The sequence below is a fragment of the Megascapheus bottae genome, chromosome 2, assembly GCF_031878675.1.
Source record: "Megascapheus bottae isolate mThoBot1 chromosome 2, mThoBot2.hap1, whole genome shotgun sequence".
NCBI classification, from domain to species: Eukaryota; Metazoa; Chordata; class Mammalia; order Rodentia; family Geomyidae; genus Megascapheus; species Megascapheus bottae.
This window is the reverse complement of record NC_143510.1, coordinates 68,333,534-68,359,329: the sequence shown is the minus strand read 5'-3', so window position 1 is coordinate 68,359,329 and position 25,796 is coordinate 68,333,534. Positions and strand designations below refer to the sequence as shown.

The 25,796-nt window shown below is 35.1% G+C and overlaps 1 protein-coding gene across 1 annotated transcript in view; it reads right to left on the bottom strand.

The window, feature by feature from the left end:
• The window catches only part of Otogl (otogelin like), a 132,888-nt gene that overhangs the window by 26,171 nt on the left and 80,921 nt on the right, over positions 1–25,796 (bottom strand). Inside the window, exons 32-43 of the mRNA XM_090328305.1 lie at positions 21,125–21,292; positions 19,272–19,550; positions 15,225–15,342; positions 10,886–10,965; positions 10,557–10,598; positions 10,043–10,084; positions 8,617–8,672; positions 5,389–5,566; positions 4,754–4,896; positions 4,474–4,497; positions 4,293–4,385; positions 1,574–1,763 (exon numbers count right to left, since the gene is read on the bottom strand). Of these exons, the coding sequence (XP_090184431.1) occupies positions 1,574–1,763; positions 4,293–4,385; positions 4,474–4,497; positions 4,754–4,896; positions 5,389–5,566; positions 8,617–8,672; positions 10,043–10,084; positions 10,557–10,598; positions 10,886–10,965; positions 15,225–15,342; positions 19,272–19,550; positions 21,125–21,292 (1,413 nt within the window). The remainder of the gene's footprint in view (positions 1–1,573; positions 1,764–4,292; positions 4,386–4,473; positions 4,498–4,753; positions 4,897–5,388; positions 5,567–8,616; positions 8,673–10,042; positions 10,085–10,556; positions 10,599–10,885; positions 10,966–15,224; positions 15,343–19,271; positions 19,551–21,124; positions 21,293–25,796) is intronic.

The window sequence follows — 25,796 nt, the reverse complement described above, 5'->3', positions numbered from 1 at the left end:
GAATGCCCAGGACTGGAAAAAAATAATAAGCAGTTAGCAGACTATCTCCTTAAAAGTGCTGACTGCTAGCAGAAAAGAAAAAGTAACTGCAATTCTGCTACACAGAAGTGATAAATCATAGGAAAGTTTGTTAAAAAGTCTGCATCATTACTCAATAACTAGCAAATTATTTTGCATTCTAGATAAAATATATTCAGTAATAAAGATTTCCACAGGCATTACCTTGAGTCACCACAAAAGTTTATGCTATTTTTAGCATATCCTTAAAAATAATATTCAATTCCTTTTATCAGAATCTTTTACTGGATATTTATGGTTTTCAAAACTTAGGTAAAGCTGGGCGCAGTGGCTCATGCCTGTAATCCTAGCTACTCAGGAGATCCTCAGATCTCAGTTCAAAGCCAGCCCAGGCACAAAAGGACCTGAGACTCATATCTCCAATTAACCTCTAGTAAATGGAAAGTGGGGCTTGGCTCAAGGGGTAGAGTGGTAGCCTTGAGCTCAAGAGCTCAGGGACAGGGCCCAGGCTGAGTTCAAGCCCCATGACCCACAAAAATAAAAAAAAACTTAGGTAATTCATGTAATTTACTGAGGACAGTGATATATAGTCTTATTCCCTTTTGAGTTTCAGTATCAAATATAGAGCTACATATTTCAGAGGATAATCTACAAGCTTTACTCAGTATTTAGTAAGGTTCAAATACACGTATTTGTTCTAAGCAAACGTTTATTGATTGCATGTCCCAAGGCTTGAACTCAGGGCTTGGGCACTGTCCCTGAGCTTCTTTTGCTCAAAGCTACTTCTTGAGCCACAGGACCACTTCCTAAGTAATAATTTATCTTTATGTTGACTTTATGCTATCTGACAACAATCTTTTTGAAATTTTTAACTGGCATACAATAATTGTGTATATTTGTAGAGTAGAAGGTGGAATTATGATATCTGCAAAAAATATATTAATGAACTGGAAAGCAGGTATTACTGCCTACTTCTATTTGAAAAATGAGGAAATGAATAGTTCCTTAAGAGCAAAGAGCTGGAAAAGACATAGAATTCTGAAAATATGTTCAATTTCCAAAAGGACAGATTCAATCACTTTAAAACTTTCTAATATAGCTATAGATATTTGTACTTTGTTTCCCTTGGTTAATAAATTTTTTACAATACATTTAACATACATGTAAAGCTACATAATAAAACTAGCAAAATGTTCAGAACAGATGACTTAAGTTTTCCCTGATCTCAGTCTTTAAACATAGAAATAAAAATATTTAGTTTTTTCTGTGCCTTGCTTTTTATCACTTATTAAAACAAAATAAATATTGATTTAAAACATCTCTGAAACCTTACTACAGCTTGAAAAAGACAAACTAGTAGAAATACAAAGTAGGTACACAACAGTAAATACAGATTTCCATAAAATGTCCCAATTAAATTCTTATTGAGCCTTTTATTCTTTAGTCTTTGATATTAACCTGAAGAACTGTATGTACTCACTTTAAGAGAGTACAAAACAACACAGGGAAAGCAAGACAGAATGTTAGAAGCATAGATCTGAAGATCAATACGTACCACAAAGTCCTTCCGTATAAGATGAGAAGTTAAACTGAAAGCCAAAGTGAATGTCTATGATTCCTGTGAGGTGAGTCCACTTTATAATCAAACCAGCTGGTGTATTGATCACATACATTATACCAGAATCTTCTATGAACAGTTCTCCACTTGCAAAGGGCAAGGGCACAGTGATAGAATCTACTTCTACCTACAATAACAGAAATGCACCTGTTAGGAAAATGTTATCTAAAAAAAAACTGGCTGGAGAAAAAAAAACTGGCTTTATGGTAGGGTGATTCCTCAGTACCACATAAACAAAAAATAAGATAAAATAAAAATGAAAACATTTAAAAAAACTAAATTAGGACTTATAAACTTCTACTTTTTTATTGTTAGTTGATTTATTATTCAGGAAAGTAGAGTTTGGGTTTTATAAATTAAAAAAATGTCCTTTCCTATAGTATTTGGCTTAAGCCCTATTACTTTGAAATCTATTGGCTTTGAAGAACTATTTTTATTATCTTCAAGTAGTTGTACAAAGCAATTTATAAATTGTGTGTCTTTTAAAATCTTTTCTGCTACAGTACAACTTGTATAGCTTTAAGCACCTCTATTGTTTCTCTTGTCACATTCTGTGTTCATACTTTGCCCTTTTCATTTCACTTTTCTTAAAATACAACTTACTTCTGTGCTGTATGTGATGGTATGGCGTTTTTCCAATAAATTTTGATTATACCATTACTTTATATTATGAATTGTAGATAACAAATTCATTTTTAGGATGTTTTCTTTGATCTGAGGGTTTTTTTACGTTGATGTTTTGCATCAGTGCTTGTTTACTGTTGTTTTAAAGTTTGTTTATTGCTACAGCAATAGTCCTAAAAGTCATCAGTCAATCTTGGTATAGACTAAGGTTCCCTGTGATCCTACTTCTTGGATTTGGTTTGGATTCTAGACTTCATGTCTAGCATATGAACATTCTGATGGCTCTATTTTGAAAACTCTGTTTAATAGTTGGCAGTGACATAGTACCATGAGTAAAAGCAGAAGTGAAATTATTGACATTAACAGCTCACCAACTATCCAATTTCTCATCTTTCTATCTTGGAGTTATGTGTTTACCTGTGTATGAAGCATCTCTATTTCCCATCTTCTGACTTTCTACTCATTAGGTAAAATGGATTGTAAATGCCACCTCCTTCAGAAAGACCTATGTGACTCTCTTATAAGGACATCCAGGGACCCTTCCTTAAGTTTCCATATTTAGGTCATAATTCTGCAACTTTACTTCTCTGCCTTCTTGCCCATATATCTTTCAGTTCTTTGAGATCAGATTATCATATAAACTCTTATTAAATATTTTTAGATAATTGTTATTACTCAAGTATATGGCTAATTATGGGTTAATCTGAGGCCACAAATAAATCATTCCTCCCAAATGGTCACAAAATATGGCTCTGATGAAATTTGAGTTTATTTCCCATCTACTTCTCACTAATGTATCAACTTCATCAAAATCAAACTATATTAAGGTTCTGTTATCATTAATCATTACTTTAGGTTTTAGTTCATTAAAAATTCTAATATATTTTGTCTCATTTAATGGGCTTCTGTCAGATACAATTAGTTTGGTATATACAAAATCTTTACTTTTTTATACTTTACAGAAAGACATTTAGCATGAAGCATCCAGACCATAACTCACTATTACATGATGACTATACATTCCTTAGGATAAAGACTTTCCTTATAGAACCAAATGGTCTCTCTCAAGCCCTTTAAAAACAATACCTTGGTCATCTTCAGTTTATAATAATAAAGCTGAGTATGGCTTCACTTTTATTTTCACTATTATTTGTTCACTGAAAACTGAACAGTGAAAATCATTCAAAATTAGTCCTTAGGCAGGTACCAGTGTTTCCCATCTTGAATCTCAGTGTTTCAGGGGAGTATGTGAAGTATGGATAAGTTTTTGACACCGAACAACAGAAAAGCCAGGCTTTAATGGCATATGCCTGGCAGCTCAGCTATGTGGAGAGCATATGTAGGAAGACTGTAGTCCAGGACAGGCAGAGAAAAAAGCAAGACTTTATCCTAAAAAGAATGAGAGCAAAGAGGGATGGGGTATGGCTCAAGCATTTTAATGTCTGCCAAACAAGTGTTGAAGTCCTGAGTTCATTCATCAATACCACCAAAACAAAACAAAATCCAATGAGTTCTTTCATCTGTCCTGTTAGTGGTCTTCATCCTAATAATTTTTTAGCTACTACTCTCTTCCCCTTCAGGTTCTTTGAAATCTGCCTGATCTGAAGTCCCCCATTCACTGTGGAATAAAACTATTTGGCCACTTGCACTTTCAAGGTGGCTGTCAGCCTATTTCACATAGTTATCACCATTAACTCACAGGACAAAATATCTCAACAATTGACACATAAATGAAAGAGAAATAAAATATCAGGAAACAAATTTAGCGCTGGGTACAGTAGTCTACACCTATAATTCCAGCAAAGGAAGGCTGAGTAAGATTGCGAATTCAATGCCCCCTTGACTACATAGTCAGACTCTGCTCACAGGAAATAAAGAAAAAAATAACAGTTTTAGAATGCCCATGGGAAAAATTATAAGCCATAAATGCAATGAGAATCGGTTAATATTTTCCCTCTCTCAGTAAAAATTAGTTTAAATGAGGTCTTCTTTACATTTCACATGATGGTAACTTCTAGTTTTGTTCTCTTACCTTTCTTGCTATTCTGTTGACAAGTATTTTATGTATAGATGTTGTCACATTTAACTTCTTAAAACAAAGTCCAGAAACTCTTCCAGAAGAAACCTTCATTTGAAAAACATTAAAGCTTTATGGAGTAAAACATAATTTCAGTGATTAAAAAGAATAAATTTACTACATAATTTGCAAATACTGTTTTTTTAAATGAGTTCCCATTCTGAAAAAAAAGTATAAAGAAAAGGCACTTTTAAATGAAATTCACATCTTGAGTTCTAGAAGCATAATTTGTATATATATATGATATATATATATGATGGACATGTCTATGACATGTTTGTTTCAATGTGAGAATGTGAGAATACAAACCTCAGTGGATTTGTAAAGTACTTTTCACTATAAGATTTCCCAATGTAACCAGATCTGCCACTTACAATTCTATGAATAAATGAATACCAACTGGTTACGACTTTTACCTGGTTCATGGAGCACTTTTCAATGTGCACAACTATACTTTCCGCAGGAATTCTCACTAAGATATAGGAAGCCATGCTATACAAGGCGGCATTGTTCCCATCGAAGGTGATAATGCTCAGCTCTGACAGCATGGAACAGCGACCTAAGACAGAATGGTGGGGTTAGACTATCAACCACTGGTGGGTTTAGTGCTAACTGCACTCTCCAAAGTCATCTTAACCTCATCTTTGACACATAGCAGCTTGAAATGTCTCATACAATGAGTCACAATCTTAAGTGAAGAAAACTCAGAAACAACCGTGAGTGATGAGATGGTATGACGAGAAAAGATTTGGTGATGAGTTCACAATGGGAATACTCTTCCTAATTAAAGAAATGGATATTTCACCTTGCTATCTGATATATTGTATATATGCTTATTTGGTTATTTGAAATAGGATAGGGAAGGGGGAAAACAAGATGAGGGGTGGGGGTGGGGAGGAGGGAAATGGGGACCAAGACATGAGAAAGGATATCAACGTATGTGAAGTAATGCACCTTCTTTCTGGTGAATATAATGTAACCCTTCTATTAATTACAATAAAAAATATATGGGAAAAAAAGAAATGAACCACCACAAAAGACACAGACTTACAAGGACATTCCCACTCAGGGCAGCAGATGTCAGTGTTGACTTGAACAGGTCTCCCCCGGAAACCACAGTCAGGCATTTGCAAGTCCATGGGGCAGTTCAGAGACCAGTTGTAAAACGTCCATTCCATGTTAAGGCATATGTACTGGCTACAGTTATAAGCAGGATCAAATTGCTGAGGCTGTTATAAAAGAAGAAAGTTCGTAATGTTTTCCCCAATTCAAACAAACATTTCCAGTTGACTTTAATTTCACATTGCTCAGCTCCTAAATATCAGAATGTTTGGAAAATAGTAAAAGTTTTACAAGTTAGATAAACCTTAACTTCCGTGCATACTACATACTGTAGAGAGTATATTTATCTTAATACTGACTTTGACATCAGAATTACCAGCACACTCAGAATCTGAATGAGCCTTTTCCTGTTCTCTACATCAGCTTCTTGTAAGCAGACTATGAAGCAGCAGCCATTCTTTCCTATTATGATATATAAATCTAGCACATGAATATAAATTCTGTAAATGTCATCTCAAAAATTCACAATTGACCCTTACCAAATATTTCACTATAAAGCTATGGTGTCGTGGCAATTCACCTGTTGTTCCAGATACCTTCAGGAAGTGGGGATGAAAGTATTGGGCCATGATAATGGTGAGACTCTACTTCAGGGCCAATGGCAGGAAAAAAGTTAATGAGTCTTCACTTCAACAATCAGAAAAATACAATGTTACATCATTAGAATGCCAGTTTTGTGGGATGTGTTGGTAAGTGTATTATAGTCCAAAACTAGCCTCAGCAGTGAGACCCTATCCACAGAAAAACCTAAAATAGAGAAGCCTGGATGAAGGGTGGGCACAAATGGTAGAGAATCAGCTTTGCAAGCATGTGGCCCTAAACTTAATATCCAATACTGCCAATTTTTTATTATGCATTAAGAGTTTGCAAGCAACTAGCTAGTATTATTTTAAGCTAATTCTACTCCTACCTCAAATCTTCTATATAAATAATGTGTTTTCCCATGTTTAAAAATCCAATTCTATTTAAAATAGTAAAGACAATAATTACTAATTCCTGTAGAAGTAATTACTGATCAATACATCATTCTAACTAACATATATCATTCGCACAACAACTCTTTGAGGCAAATATTGTTATTTTGCATATTATACATTTGAGAGAAATAGTACAGAGGTTGAAGTCATTTGTCCACATTCCCATAACTAACAGTAGAGCCAGGATTCCTGTACATCCATTCTTACTTACAACTCTTGGAAATGAACAAAATGTAACAACTGCTTATCATTCATTATTACTTAGGCATTAATTATCCCCTATTTTACTGTATTTGATTTTGGTATCCTGTGTATTGTATATATGTTTATGTGAATTTGGGAAGGAAAGGGGAACAACAAAATTGTGAGACAAAGGAAAAAGTGTGAACCAATGCAGCAGTGATACTCATAAGACAATATGTGGGAAATGAACTTTAAAACTGGGGGAAGAGGATTGGTGGGAGGGAAAGTGAGAGAAAAAGGAAGGAGTAACAATGTATGACAAGAAATGTACTCACTACCTTACCTATGTAACTGTAACCCCTCTGTACATCACCTTGACAATAAAATTAATAAAAAAGAATAAAAGACAATATTTTATAATAGTATACTTTCCTTCCAATTATGTTGTATTAAATACTATAAGTAATATATTGGTTTGAGGACTTATACCTACAGAACTTCACGATAATAGATTAGTGTTGTTATTAAATATATGACAATTTTTATAGTAAAAATGAGAAACAAATTCAATATTTAAAATATTATCGGTATCAGACATTTTGTTGAAAATGCAAGTGGGACGTGGTGGCTCACACCTGTAATCCTAGGTACTTAGGAGGCTGAGACCTGAGAAATGCAGTTCAAAGCCAGCTGGGGCACTAGAAAGCCCTTGAGACTCTTATCTCCAATTAATCATCAGAAAACCAAAAGTGACTCTATAGCTCCAGGAGTAAGGTGGTAGCCTTGAGCTGAAGAGCTCAGGGACAGCGCCCAGAGCCAGAGTTCAAGTCCCATGACCAACATTTAAAAAAAGAAAGAAAGAAACAGAAGAGTTACTGTTATATGTCAAGCAAAGAGTACATTTTTGGACAATGTCACCCTTCCCCTTTATCTCTGGATTTCTTTTATATTTATGCATGTCATTTAACTAACATTTATCCAGAGATAATACTACATAAATATTGCTTGGATATTAATTAATTTATTAAAAAGAGAATATTTTAACTACAAAATTTGCCTGTCTCAACTGAGTTACTGAATAACTTTTTTATAATTTTTTAATTGTGATTAATAGAAGGGTTACATTATATTCACCAGATAGAAGGTTCATAACTTCCCAAACAGTGATACCCTTTCTCATGTCTTGGTCCCCATTTCCCTCCCACCCTCCCCCCGCTTATCTTGATTTCCCCCCCTTCCCTATCCAATTTCAAATAACCAATTAAGCACATATAAAATATATCAGATAACAAGGTGAAAAATTGTAACAATATGAGATAACCAAAGGATGGCAAAAGAGATGAGAGATAATATAGTACATTAAGGACAACAGTCACTCATTATATGGCTTTTGTTTCCTTATCCTGGAGGTCCTTACATTTAGTGTCATACTATTTGGCCTAATGTCTCTAGATTTTGTTCTATTGTAAATTTCTGCTAGGAGAGCCCAAAGTTTCTACTGATTATGACAAATGAGGGAGACTATTGGGCCTATGTTCCTTTGAGTCTGGCTTACTTCACTTAATATGATTTTTTCTAAGTCTTTCCATTTCCTTACAATGGGGCAATGTCATTCTTTCTGACAGCAGCATAGAATTTGAATATTAACTTTTTTGGTTACAATATGATATTATCACCTTATCTAGAGCCTGGCATACAGTACCTGACTAATAAATAGCCCACAGAAACCCACAATAAATTAGGCTATTAGGAATCACATTCCATTATACAAACCCTTCTTTACATTTCCTTTTCCCTAATCTGACAGAAGCAAACAAGTAAAAAATATCTAAGTATTTAAGAAATTGCAGTTGTTAAAAATACAATGCATATTCTCATATTTTTAACCAAGCCAGATTAGAGAACACATAAAATGTTCAGCTGTATTTGGACAGTGGTTTAGAGAAAAACAAACACTAAGGAAATAACAAGAGCTAACGGCACTTAGCCAGACACACCTCACATTCTAAACCTGTGGTCGGGGTGATGTCAGAGGCACTGACCATAGCTGGACCTATAAGAAATAAACGTGCAATCTCCATTAGTGGAACAGTAGCTCTCATGGATACAATTTACATGTGTTGGAAAAAACATTAAGAAGTTTTTCTATTATTTTATTTCTTCCTTGTAAACATCCTGTGAAGAAGACAAAAATATTATTGTTTTATAGACGAAGGCATTAAGTCAATTGGAAAATATATTTGTACATGATAGAGGAAGAATTCTAACTTAAGAGTTTCTCAATCAATATCCAAATACAGTCAGACATCTTTAAGTTGAATTGACCATTCCATAAACACCTTCACAGTCTTGATGTTGAAAGAGTTATATAGACAGGTAAAAACATCAACAGTATTGCTAAAGAATCATCAGAAGGTACACATTTTGTGACATTCAAATACAACATAAACATTATACAAATAGTTGTCCTGCTGTATTTTTAAGAAGTAATGGATAGGGAAGAGATGTGAGCATCTCAGATGAGTTTTTTCCCATGTATTTTCAATGTACCATTGGTTGAATGCACAAATGTGAATCTAAAGGCATGAAAGTTTTACAGCATTACAGTAGCTTATGGACTGCTGTGTATTTTCTCTACCTTAACAATCCTCCAATTCCCTCTGAGTACCTGGACAAGCTTGGCATGGCTGATACTCAAAACTTATTAAATAAAAGCATCTGTATTAAAAATTATCTAAATCATAATCCCAGAAGAAGTCATTAAATTTGGCAAACCTCCCTGTAAGTGGATTTATTAAATTCTTTCCTGAAACAAGTTTCATAGTAAGGGAAGGAAGTTAGGGTCAAAGCCAAAGGCACATCTCCAGAGCATACAAAAATGGAAAGACTTGTAATTATATCTGACACTCATTAGAGCTAATTTATTTACTGACAAAACATAACACAGCACAAACCTAAATTTAGGGGGAAAATATGTGAAGGAAATACTAACAGTCCATACTAAGAAACAAAGAAAGCAACCCATTGTAGAAAAATGTATTATGCGGGGGGCAGGAGTTTGGACTAGTGGTAGAGTGCTTGCATAGAATGCACAAAGACCCGGATTCAATTCCTTGGTACCACATACATAGAAAAAAGCCGGAAGTGGTGCTGAGGCTCAACTAGCCTTGAGAAAGTCCAAGGACGGTGCTCACATCCTTAGCTCAAGCCCAGGACATATATATATATGCCATGTAAAGCCTGTCAACAGGATGGCCAACATGAAGCTAGCAAAAGTGACAGCAGGTGTGTTAGATGTGTTTTTAGCTGGTTGAGTTCCACAACATGTGGTTGTGATCGGTGTGCCAGGACTCAAATAACAAATGATAATTTTACTGTCTAAAATTATAGCCTTACCTGAAACCATAGGTTGCAACAGCTTACCTGGTGTCATTAATCCTGGTTCTATAGAAATTATAGGTATGCCTACAAAGAAAGATGCTCTGCATTAATAAGTATTTGAGGAAAGTGAAACCCACTTACTACATACAGGGCTCTTTAACTTCAAGTATATTTTGGAACAGAATACAAAATCGAAGTGGAGCCTCCATGGAAAGACTCGTTACTACATCTGACATTCATTAGAGCCGATTTATTTACTGAGCAAATTTAAAACAGGTTTAATAAAACTTAAATTCCTAGGGAAATAGGTGAAGGAAGTCCTCGCCATCCATACCAAGAAACAAAGAAAAAGATCGGCCCATAGAAGAAAATGTGTCAGGTTGAGCCTGTCAACGAGATGGGCAACATGAAATAAAATTGACAGGTATGTTTTGAGTTGGTTAAATAGTTCTACTACATGTGGCAGTGATAGGTGTGCCAGGAATTAAATTATGGACTCTGATTTTACTGCCTAAAATCATAGCTTTACCCCAAACCATAGATTACAACAGCTTACCTGGTGATATTAATGCTGGTTCTGTAGGAATTATGGATATGCCTAAAAAAAACCAAAGATATGCTGTATTAATCAGTAATTGAGTGAGCTGAGACCCACCTACTACCTATGGGGCTCTTTTGCTTCAAATATGCATTGGAAAAGGAAACAAAAGAGCAATTTGGGAGCAAGATAAACATGATTTAGGTGGAAGAGAGGAAAATAACCTACAGATGTCACAGTGAGGAAGCATCTTACAGTTATTGTGTGTCTAAAACATCTGTTGGAGCCTGCTGTCCTCATACGTTATGTCCCCTTTTTCACAGTAAATAAATAAGGTTCACACTTACAGTCTTCTGGATAAACACATTTAAGGGTGACCTCATCAAGGATCATATTTTTAGGGCAGTGTGGCAAGCATCCTTCCACCCTACAGATGGAAAAAATCAAATGAAAAAGGGGCAAGATGCAACATAAAAGTCTGTATTGAACATATGCAAGTGAACAATATTCTTCTTGAAGTTCCCTTCTCAAGCACTAAGGATTGCTCCTTTGCTAGTACTGTATAAGTAATTTGATTTATGAAACCATATATTGGCAGGTGTTAAAGAGCTGTCCCCTACACCTAAGCAGGTTGCTGACTATGAAAATGTTAGTAGTACAAAGACATCATCTCCCATCGCTCTTGCTGCCTACTATCAAATGCTAAGCTCACTGAAAAGACAATTGAGATCTTGAGTAGAAGAAATAGAGGCAAGAATTGACAGCAGTTCTTTGGGTAAAAAGAAAGGGAGGAGCAAGAACTCTACCTGTCAAGAGTATGAGGGTCTGTGTGTAGGAGACCGAGTTTCAAGCTCCAGGGCATCTGGCCTAGTGTAGATGGATCCCCTGTCTTTGCATGAGGCAGAGAAGCCAACTTAATACCTCCTAAAACTTCAAGAGGCCTTGGACTTGGGGATTATGAGCCAAGAACTTAAAGACTATCTTTAAAAGGAATTAAGTCAAAATACTGCCTGAGTGTACTTTTTACTGCTACTGCTGTTCAGTTGAATCCAAGAGTCCAATTTATGCTGATCCAAAAGAAATAAATTCAATCATTCATGGAAGTTCATGTTAAGTTTATACAATCTGTGGATAATTACTGAAACTGTTGTTACCAAAAGAAAGCCTACTTACCTACATCTCAAATGCACTATCAGATAATATTTGTAATGTAAAAATATTTTACCCTCTTATGAAACTAAAGCAGAACTGAGGAAGTGGGAAACCTTCCAGGCTCCTGGATTGGAAGAATTAACAGTGAAATCGCAATCCTGCCAAAGGCTATCTACAAATTCAATGAAATACTCATCAATATCCCAATTTCATTCTTTAAGAAAATAGAAAAAGCAATCCAAAATTTCGTATGGAATAATAAAAGACTCCATATAGCAAAATAATCCTTAGCAGAAAGAACAGTACTGGAGGAATATCAATACCAAACTTTAGCCTCTATTACAGAGCTATAGAAACCAAATACCTTGGTAGTGGCACAAGAATAGGCCTAAGTACCAATGGAACAGAATTGAAGATCCAGAAATCAACCTTCAGACTTATGGGCACCTAATTTTTGATCAATTAAATCCATAGACTTCTTAAAATATTTCCCACCAAAGTGTTCAATTGTTCAAAATTGCCTTCATAGTCACACTTTAACAGATTCTTCTTTCTTTTGCCATACATATGACATGCTATCCAATTTCTAAATTATAAACATAACATTACCTGCACGGAATGCTTCTGACAATAGGTATATTATATGACAAGAATAGCTATGATATGCTCTATGATATGCTCCTTGGCATATCTTGTCATAGAAAGCTTTTCTTTCCACTTCTTTTGTTTTAACAATGGCTTCATGAACTAAAATCATCTAGAAGAAGGGCAATGGTTCTTTGGGGGATGTGCAGGAAGGGGCAGGACTGTGTTACAGCTGGAGCTTCATACTTGACACCAATGGGGACCACAAGTACAGTGAGACTCGCTCATCAGTGCCTTAGCCAGGCGAAGAAGACAGAAAACAGAAATAAATGTGGAAATGAAAAGAAGCCTGCCAGGAAGGAAGTCTCTCTCTACCTCATCCTTCAAATTTCATCCTGTAGTATGGCTGGTACCTGGTCTCATTTCTATCCCCAGTCAAAGGGCTGTGTTTTCTCAGGTGGAGACTAGCTATCTTTTATATACTCAGGACAGTTTGTAATTCTAGTACTCACAGTGCCTACATATTTAGTAAAAAGAACTAAGCATACTCTCTTCTATTGTTGATACATTGCCCTGTTCCCTTTTTATAGCAAATTCTTCTCTTATGCCCCCAAAAAGAGCTGCTTACATTCCACATTGCCTCTTCCTACACTCTGGATTACTAAATCCTCTGAACAAATTTCAGGGATTTTTTTCTGTTTAACAACTTGGCATTTTTTTCAGATATTTTTATTGTAATTAATAGGAGCGTTACATTATATTCAGCAGATAAAAATGTGCATTATTTCACAAACATTGATACCCTTTCTCGTGTCTTGGTCCCTATTTCCCTCCCCTCACCCCCACCCCTTTACCTTGTTTTCCCCCCTCCCCTATCCAATTTCAAGTAACCAAATAAACATATATACAATATATCAGATAACAAGGTGAAATACTGTGACAATATGAGATAACCAAGGGACAGCAAAAGAGATGAGAGATAACATAGTACTTCATGGACAACAGTTACTCATTATATGGCTTTTGTTTCTATATCCTGGAGGTGCTTACATTTAGTGTCACACTGTATGGCCTTATGTCTCTAGATTTTGTTCTATTGTAAATCTCTGCTAGGAGAGCCCAACATTTCTACTGATTATGACAAATGAGAGAAACCATTGAGCCAATATTCCTTTGACTCTGGCTGTACTTCACTTAATATAATTTTTTCTAAATCTTTCCATTTCCTTACAAACGGGGCGATGTCATTCTTTCTGACAGTAGCATAGAATTCCATTGTGTATAAATACTACATCTTATTGATCCACTCATCAACTGAGGGGCATGTAGGTTGATTCCACATCTTTGCTATGGTAAATAGTGCTGCAACGAACATCATTGTGCTAATGGATTTAGTATGCCCTTGTTTCTGAATGAGTGGGTAAATGCCAAGCAGTGGAATTATTGGATCATAGGGAAGCTCTATGTTTAGTCTTTTGAGGAACCACCATACTGCTTTCCATAGTGGTTGAATGAATTTGCACTTCCACCAACAGTGTAGCAGTGTAGTAGAGATCCCTCCTGGCCACATCCCCTCCAGAATCTGTTGTTAGTAGATTTCTTGATCATGGCCATTCTAACATGAGTGAGGTGGAATCTTAGAGTTGTTTTGATTTGCATTTCTTTTATGGCCTGAAATGTCGAGCATTTCTTCATGTGTCTATAAGCCATTCTTATTTCTTCTTCAGAGAAGACTCTCTTTAACTCTTTGGTCTATCTTTTAATGGAAGGGTTATTTCTTTTGAGATTAATTTTGGAGTGATTCAATTTTTTGAGCTGTTGATATATTTTAGATATGAGGCCTTTGTTTGTTGTATGGTTAGTGAAGATCTTCTCCCACTCTGTGGGCTTTCTAGTTAATTTGCTAGCTATGCCCCTTGCTATACCGAAGCTCTGTGGTATAATGCAGTCTCACTTATCCAGATTTTCTTTGATTCGTTGTGTTTCTGGGTCCTTATTAAGATTGTTTCAACCTGTGCCAAGGAGACCTAGTGTATCTCCTATTCCTTCTTGTAAAATGAACATATTTCAGTTCTAAATTTAATATATAAAAGAAAACCAAATTTTTGATTCTTCCTTAAAGCTACTACTTCTAAGTTTGTCCTTACCATAGCAAATAGTAAGTCATTCTTCAACTGAGTCAAGTGGATAATGTCAATCATTTGACTGAGATTGATCACAAAAGTGGCAACTACTATGCAGTTTCACTCAATACATACTGAAGCCACATTCAAGTCCTTAACTCTTCTTCTTCTCAGAACTCGCATTAAATCTATCAGCAGGGGAAGTAGGAAAGTGAACTCTCATTCAACATTGGTGGGAATGTAAACTGGTACAACCACGATGGAAATCAATATGCAGAGTGCACAAAAGACTAAGATCTTCTGTATGACCCTAGCATTCCACTATTGGTCACATATCCAAAGGAAAGCAAATCAATGCACTAGAAGCACACATGTGTATTTGTGTTTCCTGCAGCATTACACACAAAAGCCAAATGATAAACAAAGTCAAGTTGCCTCCAAACAGATGAATAGATAACAATGTTGTGATATATATGTATGAATATGTGTATTTGTATGTGTATGTGTGCTTATGTATATTTTTATAGCACTTATTACCATTTAACTCTAACAATATGATGCATTATATGCTTACATTTTTGTTCACTTTCTGTTTCAACTCAATGATTATAACCCCCAATAGGAGACATTTTATCAGTACTGTTGTTACTGTGTCCATGGCAATGACAATTACTAACACATAGTAATGCCTGAATAATTGTGCTTTGATTACAGTCATCTTAATTTGTGATTTAGTATACACAAGCACTCCTGAGGAGGGCTACTTTTCAGTCAAACATTCCCTGCAAACAGAACCTGTTAACGGTATGCTTTGCACATTACTTACGGTGGAAGAAATTTACAAGCCAATGCTTCTGGATCACTGCAAGTTTTAAAGCAAGGAGTAGCACAAGGTTCATATCGCCATTCACATGCTCTCCTGTAAGGCACAGCAGCCTGGATCTCTGAGAAAACAAAGTATAGAATGTGCACATTTTAAAACGCACAGCCTGAAGACTAGCAACTCATGATGTGAACCCTTGTATGAACCCTTGTGGAAATGACAAAATTATAAAATGAATACCATGACTGCATGTGGACCAAAGTATCTCATGCATAGGCTATCAAAGTATAAATCTGTCTTTAAAGACATTTTTAAGCCAGGATTCGGGAGAGGCTGTCAAAGATTCAAAATTTTCCTTTATCTGTCTAGGGTATTTTCATTGGTTTTTCATATTAATAGTATCATGTATCTTACTTGGAAATATATTTTCTGAAAATTAATATGTTGCCCTTATTCTATTTTATCTTCACTACCACTCTGTACTAGATACTATTTCTGATCTGCTATGGAAGATATTGATGCTGAAAGCAGCCTCATGTCTTGCTGACTTCCAAAAATCAGGAAAATAGCCAGACCAACTGCATGCATTATTATCTTAAATCTAGGGAGAATGTTTTGTCATTTTCCTCCTCATCAAATTTAACACATTACCTTGTACATGTTAAATGTTGTTTGAAGACCCAAGAGTAAATGAGTAGATTCATATTTCACATTTATAGTTAGAAAGCCTTCCTCACTTGAGATTTTCCTGCTGCAAACTCAGCTAATATGATAACACAGAGCAGTTAAAATTATCTCTAAAACAGAACTCCAATCCAAGACATTGTTGTACTTCTTGGACTTCAGATAAAGAATTCAATTACCAAGAACTGCAAGGAAATAAAATTTTTTGGAGAGGGCCTATGTATCTGGAGATAAGAATAATCAAAAACTTAAGTTTATAAGCTTATGAATGCTGAGAAGATTATTTCCAGGACTAGAGCAGACCCTAGAGTTCTTAGTTCTAAGAAAACCATGAAAATCAAATTCAGATTCTGATGACACCATTAGCTATAATTATCTGCACCACAAGTGGAGGTGCTAGGTATAGTTTAATAGACCATATTTCTGGAATCAAGGGGAAGTAAAGGCATATGAAGTTCAGCTTCAAGAAAGCTTAAGTCAAGTTATTACACTTATTCCACTGGATATTATATAGGATCTTTTTCTTAAGAACAGAAAATGGGCTCCCAGTTGACCCCAGCTAAACAGCCCTCCAACTTCTCCAATTGCAATTCTAACAATAACTACAGGATGTTCTGAGAATGACAAACAGAATAAGGTAATAATTTTTTGGAACAGTCTATGTTTTGTCTTCCTCCATCCTAAACAGGGTGTTTTAGGAAGCTTATACGCTGGACTGGGAATGTAGTTTAGTGGTAGAATGCTTGCCTAGCATTCATTGAAGCACTGGATTCGATTCCTCAGGAACACATATACAGGAGAAAAAAGAAAAAACCAGAAATGATACTGTGGCTCAAGTGCCAATTCTGAGCAAAAGAAGCTCAGGGACAGTTCAGGCTCCTGAGTTCAAGCCCCACATGTAAAAAAAAAAGATTGTGATTATTATAGCTCTGTAATAGAGTCTAAAGTTTGGTATTGAAATTCCTCCTGCGCTGTTCTTTCTGTTAAGAAGTGTTTTTGCTATACGGGGTCTTTTATTATTCCATATGAAATTTTGGATTGCCTCTTCTATTTCTTTTAAGAGTGCCATTGGGATATTGATGGGTATTGCACTGAATTTGTAGATAGCCCTTGGCAAGATTGTCATTTTCACGATGTTGATTCTTCCAATCCAGGAGCATGGGAAGTTTTTCCATTTTCTCAGTTCTGCTTTAATTTCCTTTTTCAGGGTTTTAAAGTTTTCATCAAAAAGGTCCTTTACATTCTTAGTTAAGTTAATTCCTAGGTACATTATTTTCTTTGAGGCTATTGCAAAAGGAGTTGCTTTCCTGATTGTTGCCTTGTTCCTCTCACTGTTGGCATAGAGGAAGGCAGTTGATTTTTGAGGGTTAATTTTATACCCTGTTACCTTTCCAAAGTTTTGAATCAGCTCAGGAGCTTGGGAGTGGAGTCTATAGAGTTCTTTAAAGACAGAATCATGTCATCTGCAAAGAGGGAAAGTTTCACTTCTTCTTTCCCTATTTGGATCCCCTCTATGCTTGCTTCTTGCCTTATTGCTCTGGCTAGGAATTCTAATACTGTTAAAGAGGAGTGGAGAGAGTGGGCATCCTTGTCTCGTTCCTGATTTTAGAGGGAATGGCTTTAGATTTTCGCCATTAAGTATAATACTAGCTGTGGGTTTGTCATAGACTGCCTTTATTATACTGAGGAATGTTTCATGGATTCCTAGTTTCTCCAGAGCTTTTAGCATAAAGGGGTGTTGGATCTTGTCAAATACCTTTTCTGCATCTATTGAGACAATCATGTGATTTTTGTCCTTGCTCCTGTTGATGTGTTGAATTGTATTAATCGATTTGTGTATGTTGAACCAGCTTTGCCTTCCTGTGATGAATCCTGTTTAATCACAGTGTATAATTTTTTGATGAGTTGTTGTAGATGGTTGGCCAGTATTTTGTTGAGAAGTTTTGCATCAATATTCATCAAAGAAATGGGTCTATAGTTCTCTTTCTTTGACGAATCTCTGTCTGGTTTGGGGATGAGGGTTATACAGGCTTAGTAGAATGAGTTTGGCAAAGAGACTTCGTTTTCAATTTCGTTGAAGAGCTTGAGGAGTATTGGTGTGAGCTCTCAATAGTGTCAGTAGTACCCAGATACAAAATCTACAGCTTTCAGGGTTCTTCAGATGAAGTTTACCATGGAGTACACTTTCAGATAGGAGCCATCATCCTGCACAGTCTTGCCAAACCTTAGAACATCCGATCACTCTGGAGCCCAGGCTGCTATTGGTGCACGCTACCTATAGGGCAGTAATCAAGTTGCTCAGTCTGATCAAGTATGCAAGTATTAGGGGTCCTGTTAGCTTGCTTTGGGCAGAATTTCTAGAGTAAAAGAAGTGGTAGAACTATGCCAGTTGGATTTGTGTAAAACCTGCTAGAAAATTTTGAGTTTTTGAGGACAGAAACTATATTCAAGAGGCAAATGTCTGAAGATCAATTTGAATTTTCCAACTTAGATTAGTACACAACAAAAGGCAATGATGAGCTCTTTTGAACTACTTTTAAGAGGGTTAAATAGGATTGTACAATTTATTTGCAGAACAATACAGAAATCAAGCACTTGGAGTTAAAAACATAAATCAACCCTGACTTTTAAAGACAACATTAAAGACATAGAAACTACTTTCAGAAACTCAGAAAGCTCAACAACTGTAGAACTCTAAACATAAAATCAGGTTTCTGCTAAATGTAGGAACATTTCTAGAGTCCAATAGAATCAAACAGTCTTGACTTCCAATAAACAGAGAGCTCTAAGAAGTAGATTAATTAGAACTTGCTTTCAAGGGGGAAAAGATTTTTTAAAAAGAGAAACATTAGGGCCAGGAGGTTAGCCTACTAGTAGAGTGCTTGCCTAGCTTGCACAAAGACCGAAGACCCGGGTTCCATTCCTCGATACCACATACATAGAAAAAAAGCTGAAGTGGTGCTGTGACTCAAGTAGTAGAGCTCTAGCCTTGAGAAAACCCAAAGACAGTGCCCAGGGTCTTAGTTCAAGGCCCAAAACTGGCAAAAAAAGAGAGAAACATTAGATCATCATGAAATATGAATAGGTCTCAAGTCCTGATACTACTAGGGATAATAATTAGAGTAAGAATTATAAGTAATGCTAGGTTTATTTTCTTCTAAACCATTTTTAATGGCTATTTAATACCATAGATAAAATAGGCATTATTATTTCTCCTGTCCTACAGATAAGTAAACTGAAGGTATAAAGTTGAAAAACTTGCTTAAGGTTATAATTATCTATTTAAATATCCAAAATAGTTAATGTTAAGGACTTAATGACTATTTTCATTGTATAAATTGTATGTGATGCTCACACGAAACACACCTTCTATGCTGAAGCTGCTTGACTGTTTGAATTCTTCAGAGTCATCATATTTCGATGCTTTGACAGTGGAGTCTGTGACTACAATGAAAAAGCCTTTCTTGCTATATAATTCAAATGCACTGTAGCCAGGAATCCAGAGGCTCTGGTGATGGAAAAACGTGGCTTTTTGTTGGAAGGCAGCACTCGCCTTCCATAGTTCTAAGCTGAGTGCATCGTTGTCGTGGACATAGAGAAAGTAGTTTGGCCTTTCTGCAGATTCCAAGGACACAAGTGCCAAAGCTGTAACACATAGAGTAGTATCTGCACAACTGTTTGCATTCTCAGCAAAGGCAGATCACCAATACTGGCATCAAAGTACACATTATAAAGGGAAAAGTAATGCTGCACAACTACCACAAACAATTAATGTAAATCCCAAAGATTTTAGAAAGGAATAATAAGATCTCTAAAAGGAAAATGTGATACTTTAAACACCAGGCAAAACAAGGGTATATCATAAGTCAATCTTTGGAAAGTTCTATGTTTGCTCATTTGTTATGACCATCAAAGAAAGAAAAGTAAATATCAATAATAAGCTTGAGAACACAGTCTCACACAAGGAATTAAATGACTGAGTGAACTTATATTTGCAACTTTAAGCTTTGATGTTTCAAATACACAAATTTATAGATAGCTAAATTGGAACTAAAAAGTGAGAAAGTAGAAAATTAGATCAATGTAGGCATGTAACTACTTGTACTTTAGTATCACTGAGTTCTTAATGAATTGTTTCTATTTCTCCATATTAAGAAAATTATTTCCTCAGTATGGTTTATTTCTCAAATGATGATCAAGTGTTTAATGAGCAATTAGACCTCCTAAAGTGTTCAGAGGTATCATCATTTTTTGTTATATACTCTGTTAATTTCCCCTTAAATTGGTAAAACTAGTGTTATAAAAGTTTTTCAATTGAGATGTTATGTTGATTTTCTAAAATAAACATTGTATTATCCAATTAAGAATGGTATTTAAGATAAGTCATAAAATAAAGAACTATCAAGTCTAATATGCTACTCGAGGAATTTATTATCTCATAAACACTGGAAAGTGACTCAGCTGAGTAAGCATGCAAACATGGATAAAAGAAATCTTTATATGAGAAAAAATAGATATGACAAGTATTAACTACAATTTCAGACCAGTAGATGCTTTCAGAACTAAGGAAGAGTTCATTTCATAGGTTAAAAAAATGATTTATTCTAACTGGAGAATTGGGGACAGTTCTCAAAATAAATAAAAACTAAGAACCATTAAATTCAAGAAAGTTTTTTTTTCTAAGCTTATGCTCTGTATGGTTCTAGACAGGCTGTATTGTAACAAAGTCACCTTATATGTATCTGAAGAGGATATCAGCATACTCAGAACAAGTGTCAGGTAGACATAGATGCTACAAACCACTTGGTCCAAAAGAGTAAACACAGAGCCACCTCACAGGTACTAACATGTTGTGAGCCAGGGGAGAGGAGGCCACTCGATGACAATGTCTGCTATTGTCTACGCTCTAAAATAGGCACTCAAAATTTCACTTCTCTGAAATCAAATGGCTTATTTCTCTTTGCTTGATTCTGACATTAAAATCTTTTAAATGTAAACACTATCTTCCCAATGTTTTACAAGAACTTCTATGGTGAAAGCTACAAATATTTGACCTGTACTTTAAGACCAAAATGCAACCAAGCGTTAGCATTTCTAACATAAATATGACAAAAAAAACCCACTTTACCTCATACACAAGCAGATACTTGTTTGATGTACCAAAATCAGAGTTTCAACTTTGAAGGAATGTAGAAAATTTTCACAACAATTATACTTACAAGATGTCTTCTCTTTGTATAGGCCTGGAGTAATCATAAAATTAAAAAGTAACTTGCCATGAAGGTTACTTTTTGGCAAAGAGAAAATTCTTCTACTGCTCATGTTGGCACCCAGAATAAGGCCACTCTGTCCATAATTTGCCAGCATATACGGCCCTTCTCCAAGCCCTAATGACGTACAAGTAAGAGGATTATAAATAAACACGTGATTTTTTAAATGTCTATTATTTCAATGAAGTAAATTTTAATAAAAAATTCTCCAAAAATAAAGAACAATTAAAAATTTTCACCAATAAAACCACTGAACTGTTCTCAAAAACTAATAGAACAGTTTAGAATATATCAGACAGAGAATATGCAATTTGAAACATAGGATACATAAATACAAATGAAGATGTATACATATGTATGTGGACAAGTACATGTTTAAGTTGATGTCTTGTAGATGGAAAACTGAGCTAGAGAGAAAATCAGCTTAAGGTTTCCTTCTATTCTTTTTTTTTTGCCTATATTAGTAAGTTGGTTCAGCTGAGCTTCCAAACTCTAGGATACCAAGATACTAATCTACATCAATAAACAAAAGAAGCTTAGCTGGTTCAATAGCAGGTATTAAGATAGTCCACTAAAAATCATTTCTTCTTGTTTCACTATATGAAAAATTAGAATTTACATCATATATTGTATTTTCCTATTCTAGAAGATTACTAAATATCATCAGCGAAGCATATATATACATATATATATATGCACAAGAGAATATAAAATGAAACTCTGGAAAGAAGTCAAAAGAATTTTTAACTTACATAATTGTTTCTTATAAAGTAAAAAACATTTATTATAGTAAGAACTAGGTAGTGTAGAACTAAACCTGAACCTTAGTCAAAATACATTTTCTACACATCCCAGAAAAAAACACTATACAAATAACAAACGTGCTCATTTGTATTTTAAAAAGTTATGCATTCCATTTTCTGACCAACAGGTCAGTTTGACTTCTATCCAATTTCTGTGTGATCTAACATTCCAAACATAATTGTGTATTGTAAATGTTCAATGTTTCTTCTACATAATCAAATATTAAGTTAATGCAATAGCTGAATACCATTCACAGATATGTGCATGTTCTGTTGTAAGTTATAGTAATGCAAATTACATGTGGCAGGTTATACCTTAAAAGATGAACAATATTTCTCTATGTGCTTCACATTCACCTTTCTCTCATTTTCATCTCAAGAACAATCCTCCCTTCCTAGCCTACCGTAAGGAAGAAGGTGAGATTCAATGTATACTAGAACAGGATGCTTCTCCTATAAGAAGTGGGATCTAGGACAAGTTAGGGGAGAGATAATTTGATTAATGCGATAGGAAGTAAAAAAGGAAATAAAGATCAAAATTTACATCACACAGAACAGGTAAGGAAGGGATCCACCCAGAGGATGACATGTTTGGGAGTTGTCCTTTCCTCTAATAAGATGTGGGACACATCACTGTAGAGATCTGGGGACACTTACATGCTATGAAACAACTTACTGTCTCTACTACCTAAGGGATAATTTTCATGGAAGAACAAGAACCAAGTGAAATAAAGTTTCCAGATGCAAATATACTCCACTGTATAAATATTTTAGTTTAAAAACAGATGCAAATCATGTGTAAAAAGGTATACATGCATGTAAATTACAAAATACAGCTCAAATGGAATAAAATAGAGGCTAGAGAGATAGGCATCAGCAACTGAGGGCTGGAAGCATCTTCATGAATAATTGACCTAAGAATGTGAAACGAGAGGAACAGCTGAATCAAAAATCACCTTTCCTCGACTGAAAATGCTCCTCAGGAGCTAAGGAGAAACTTTTAACTGAGAAATCCATTTATAGAAGAATGCAGCTTTAAAATTGACATTTCATGTCTTGCTACACTTTTCATGCATATTTCCAGCAGTCAAAGAAAAAAGTCATCAATGTTATCATTAATTCTCTACCACTAAATTTTAATAACAGAAGCAATAATTTCACACAATGATTCTTTAGACGTATGATAAACATTTACTGTCTCATAAAATCATTCTGAGCTTTAAAAATGCATAAAACTAGAAAGCTAGTAAAGTCCTTTCTCATCTATAGCAAAATTGACAATAAAAGTTTTGTGTTCTAAGTACAATGCCATAGCTAATATATGTAATCTTTGTGCTGGGGACTAAAATTGTGTCAGCTATTACCTTTAAATTCTCATATTTAAATTTTTTCCTATAACAACAACTTATTTCTGCATTTTCTTTGAATCACACAACATGATCTCTGGCATCTCTGAGTTATTTTTTATTAATTTATTGTTTTTGTTTATTTTTAAGACAGAATCTTGCAAAAGGCCTAGAATTCATGATCATCCTCTTTTTTTTTTTTTTTTTGCCAGTCCTGGGCTTGAGCTCAGGGCCTGAGCACTGTCCTTGGACTTTCTCAAGGCTAGAGCTCTACCACTTGAGCCTCAGCACCACTTCTGGCTTTTTTTTTCTATGTATATGGTACCAAGGAATCAAACCCGGGTCTTCGTGCATGCTAGGCAAGCACTCAACCACTAGGCCAAACTCCCGGCCCAATGATCATCCTTTTTCAACAGCTATAGTGCAGAGATTATAGGGTGCACTATAATACCCCCAGTGTCTGGCATATATTAAGTAAAGCAAGGTAAAGATGATTTAGCTATTCATGTCCCAAGAGGACTGTGTGAATTTATAATTACTGTAACAAAATGCTGCGATATTTAAGATCAAAAAAATAAAGAACAGTTTTAAAAACACTTTCTTTTTCTGATTACTATGTAAAATTTCACAATTCTAATTCACAATCTCTTCAAACATCATTAATGTATTATTTTACAAACTCTTATTATTTTGAATATTTATGTACTCCTTCCGATTTCTTGGATTGTAGATAATCATTTGCTGTTACCCCAGTAAGCCTACCAATGTCCTATGAAAGCCCTGTTTTCATCCTGTTACAGTATTATAAACTAAATAAGAATCAGTCTAGAAAATTCTATGAACATTGAGAATTTCCCCAGATTACCTTTATACACAATGTCATCTCCAATAACAATGTATGTTACATGTTTCTATGCAAGGATGTGTTAACCACACATCAGTCTAAGTAGCGTGAGCTGCAAATTCACTATGGTTTCCTGGTTGCATTTGACCATATTTTGACTAATTGGCTTTAGCAAAGTTATGGAAACTTTCCATGCCTTAATTACTTCATGTGTAAAATGCAGACTAAAATAAAATAAATTTAAAAATAAATATAAGATGATTAGATGTATCAAGTTAAAATTACATGTAGTTAACAGACTAAAAGCCATTGTTGCTATTGTATTTTGAAAATCAATTGCATTTTAGTAATAGAATCTAAAAGCATGAAATACCATTGTTTATGTGTGTGTCTCTGTGTTCCTGTGTGCATCTACTGTGTCTCTATTTGCCTATCTTCAATACAACAAACAAGAAATATTCTTAAACAAGACATACTTTATAGATTTCCTTACCTCCTTAGAGTGACATTTAAATGTTGGCACAATTTAAAACCCAACATTTAAATGTCTCTCTCTTGTAAAGTAAGAAAATTAAACTTCTAGAATTTCCTTGGAAATTATATAAATTTCTACAACTCTATAACTCTATATATAACAAGAACAACTAAGTTCTAAAATGCCAGTTTTATTTTTAATCTATCATCTCCATGACTCTAAAGTTATCTAGCTTTCTTCAGCCATCTACAGCAGATAGATCTCTCCTTGGCTCAATAAGTGACCCAGTGTGCCTTAAATTGGCTATTTGGTTTAGATTTCCTGTATCTGTTATTCTGATTCCCCATCTACCTGTCAGTTGTCTAGACTGATTCCAGATCCTGACAAAAGTGTCTAACTCCCTAGAGCACCTAACTTGTCTGAACCAGTTTTGGTACTCTGCCTTCCTCATTAAGTAGGTTTGACAAATGCAAATTCTGAACCTGCTACTTTCTGATATTTGCACTGAAGTATCATTTATCTTTCTTGTATCTATGCCTTAGTTTTAGTCAGCATATTCTCTCTGACTTCTCATTGAAAATACAGATATTTGATGTGGCTACTAGATTGGTGTAATTGTTATCTCAACACATTCTTCTTCTGGGGATATGGGGATACACATAATTATTTTTTTGCCTTGAGTAATGGCAAAATAAATTTCTCATGTTATCATATTTACATTTTGTTTCTTTGATTTCCACAGCATAAAGATTGACTATAATCACCATGCTGTGCAATTAGTCGTCAAAACTGAGTCCTTTGAGTGAAACTTAGAATGCTTTTGTTAACATCTTTACACACACACACACACACACACACACACACACACACACCCTGACTTACTCGGCTCTGGTGATCATCATTTTCCTCTGAATTCCTATTAGTTACACTACTTTGGCTAACATATTATTGAGATCATAGAGTATTTGTCTCTATGCCTGGCTTCTTTCTTTTTCTTTCTTTCTTATTTTTTTTCTTTTGTGGGTCATGGGGCTTGAACTCAGCCTTGGCGCTGTCCCTGAGCTCTTTAGCTAAAGGCTATCACCCTATCCTTGAGCCAAGACCCACTTCCCATTTCCTAGAGGTTAATTAGAGATAAAAGTTTCAGGTCTTT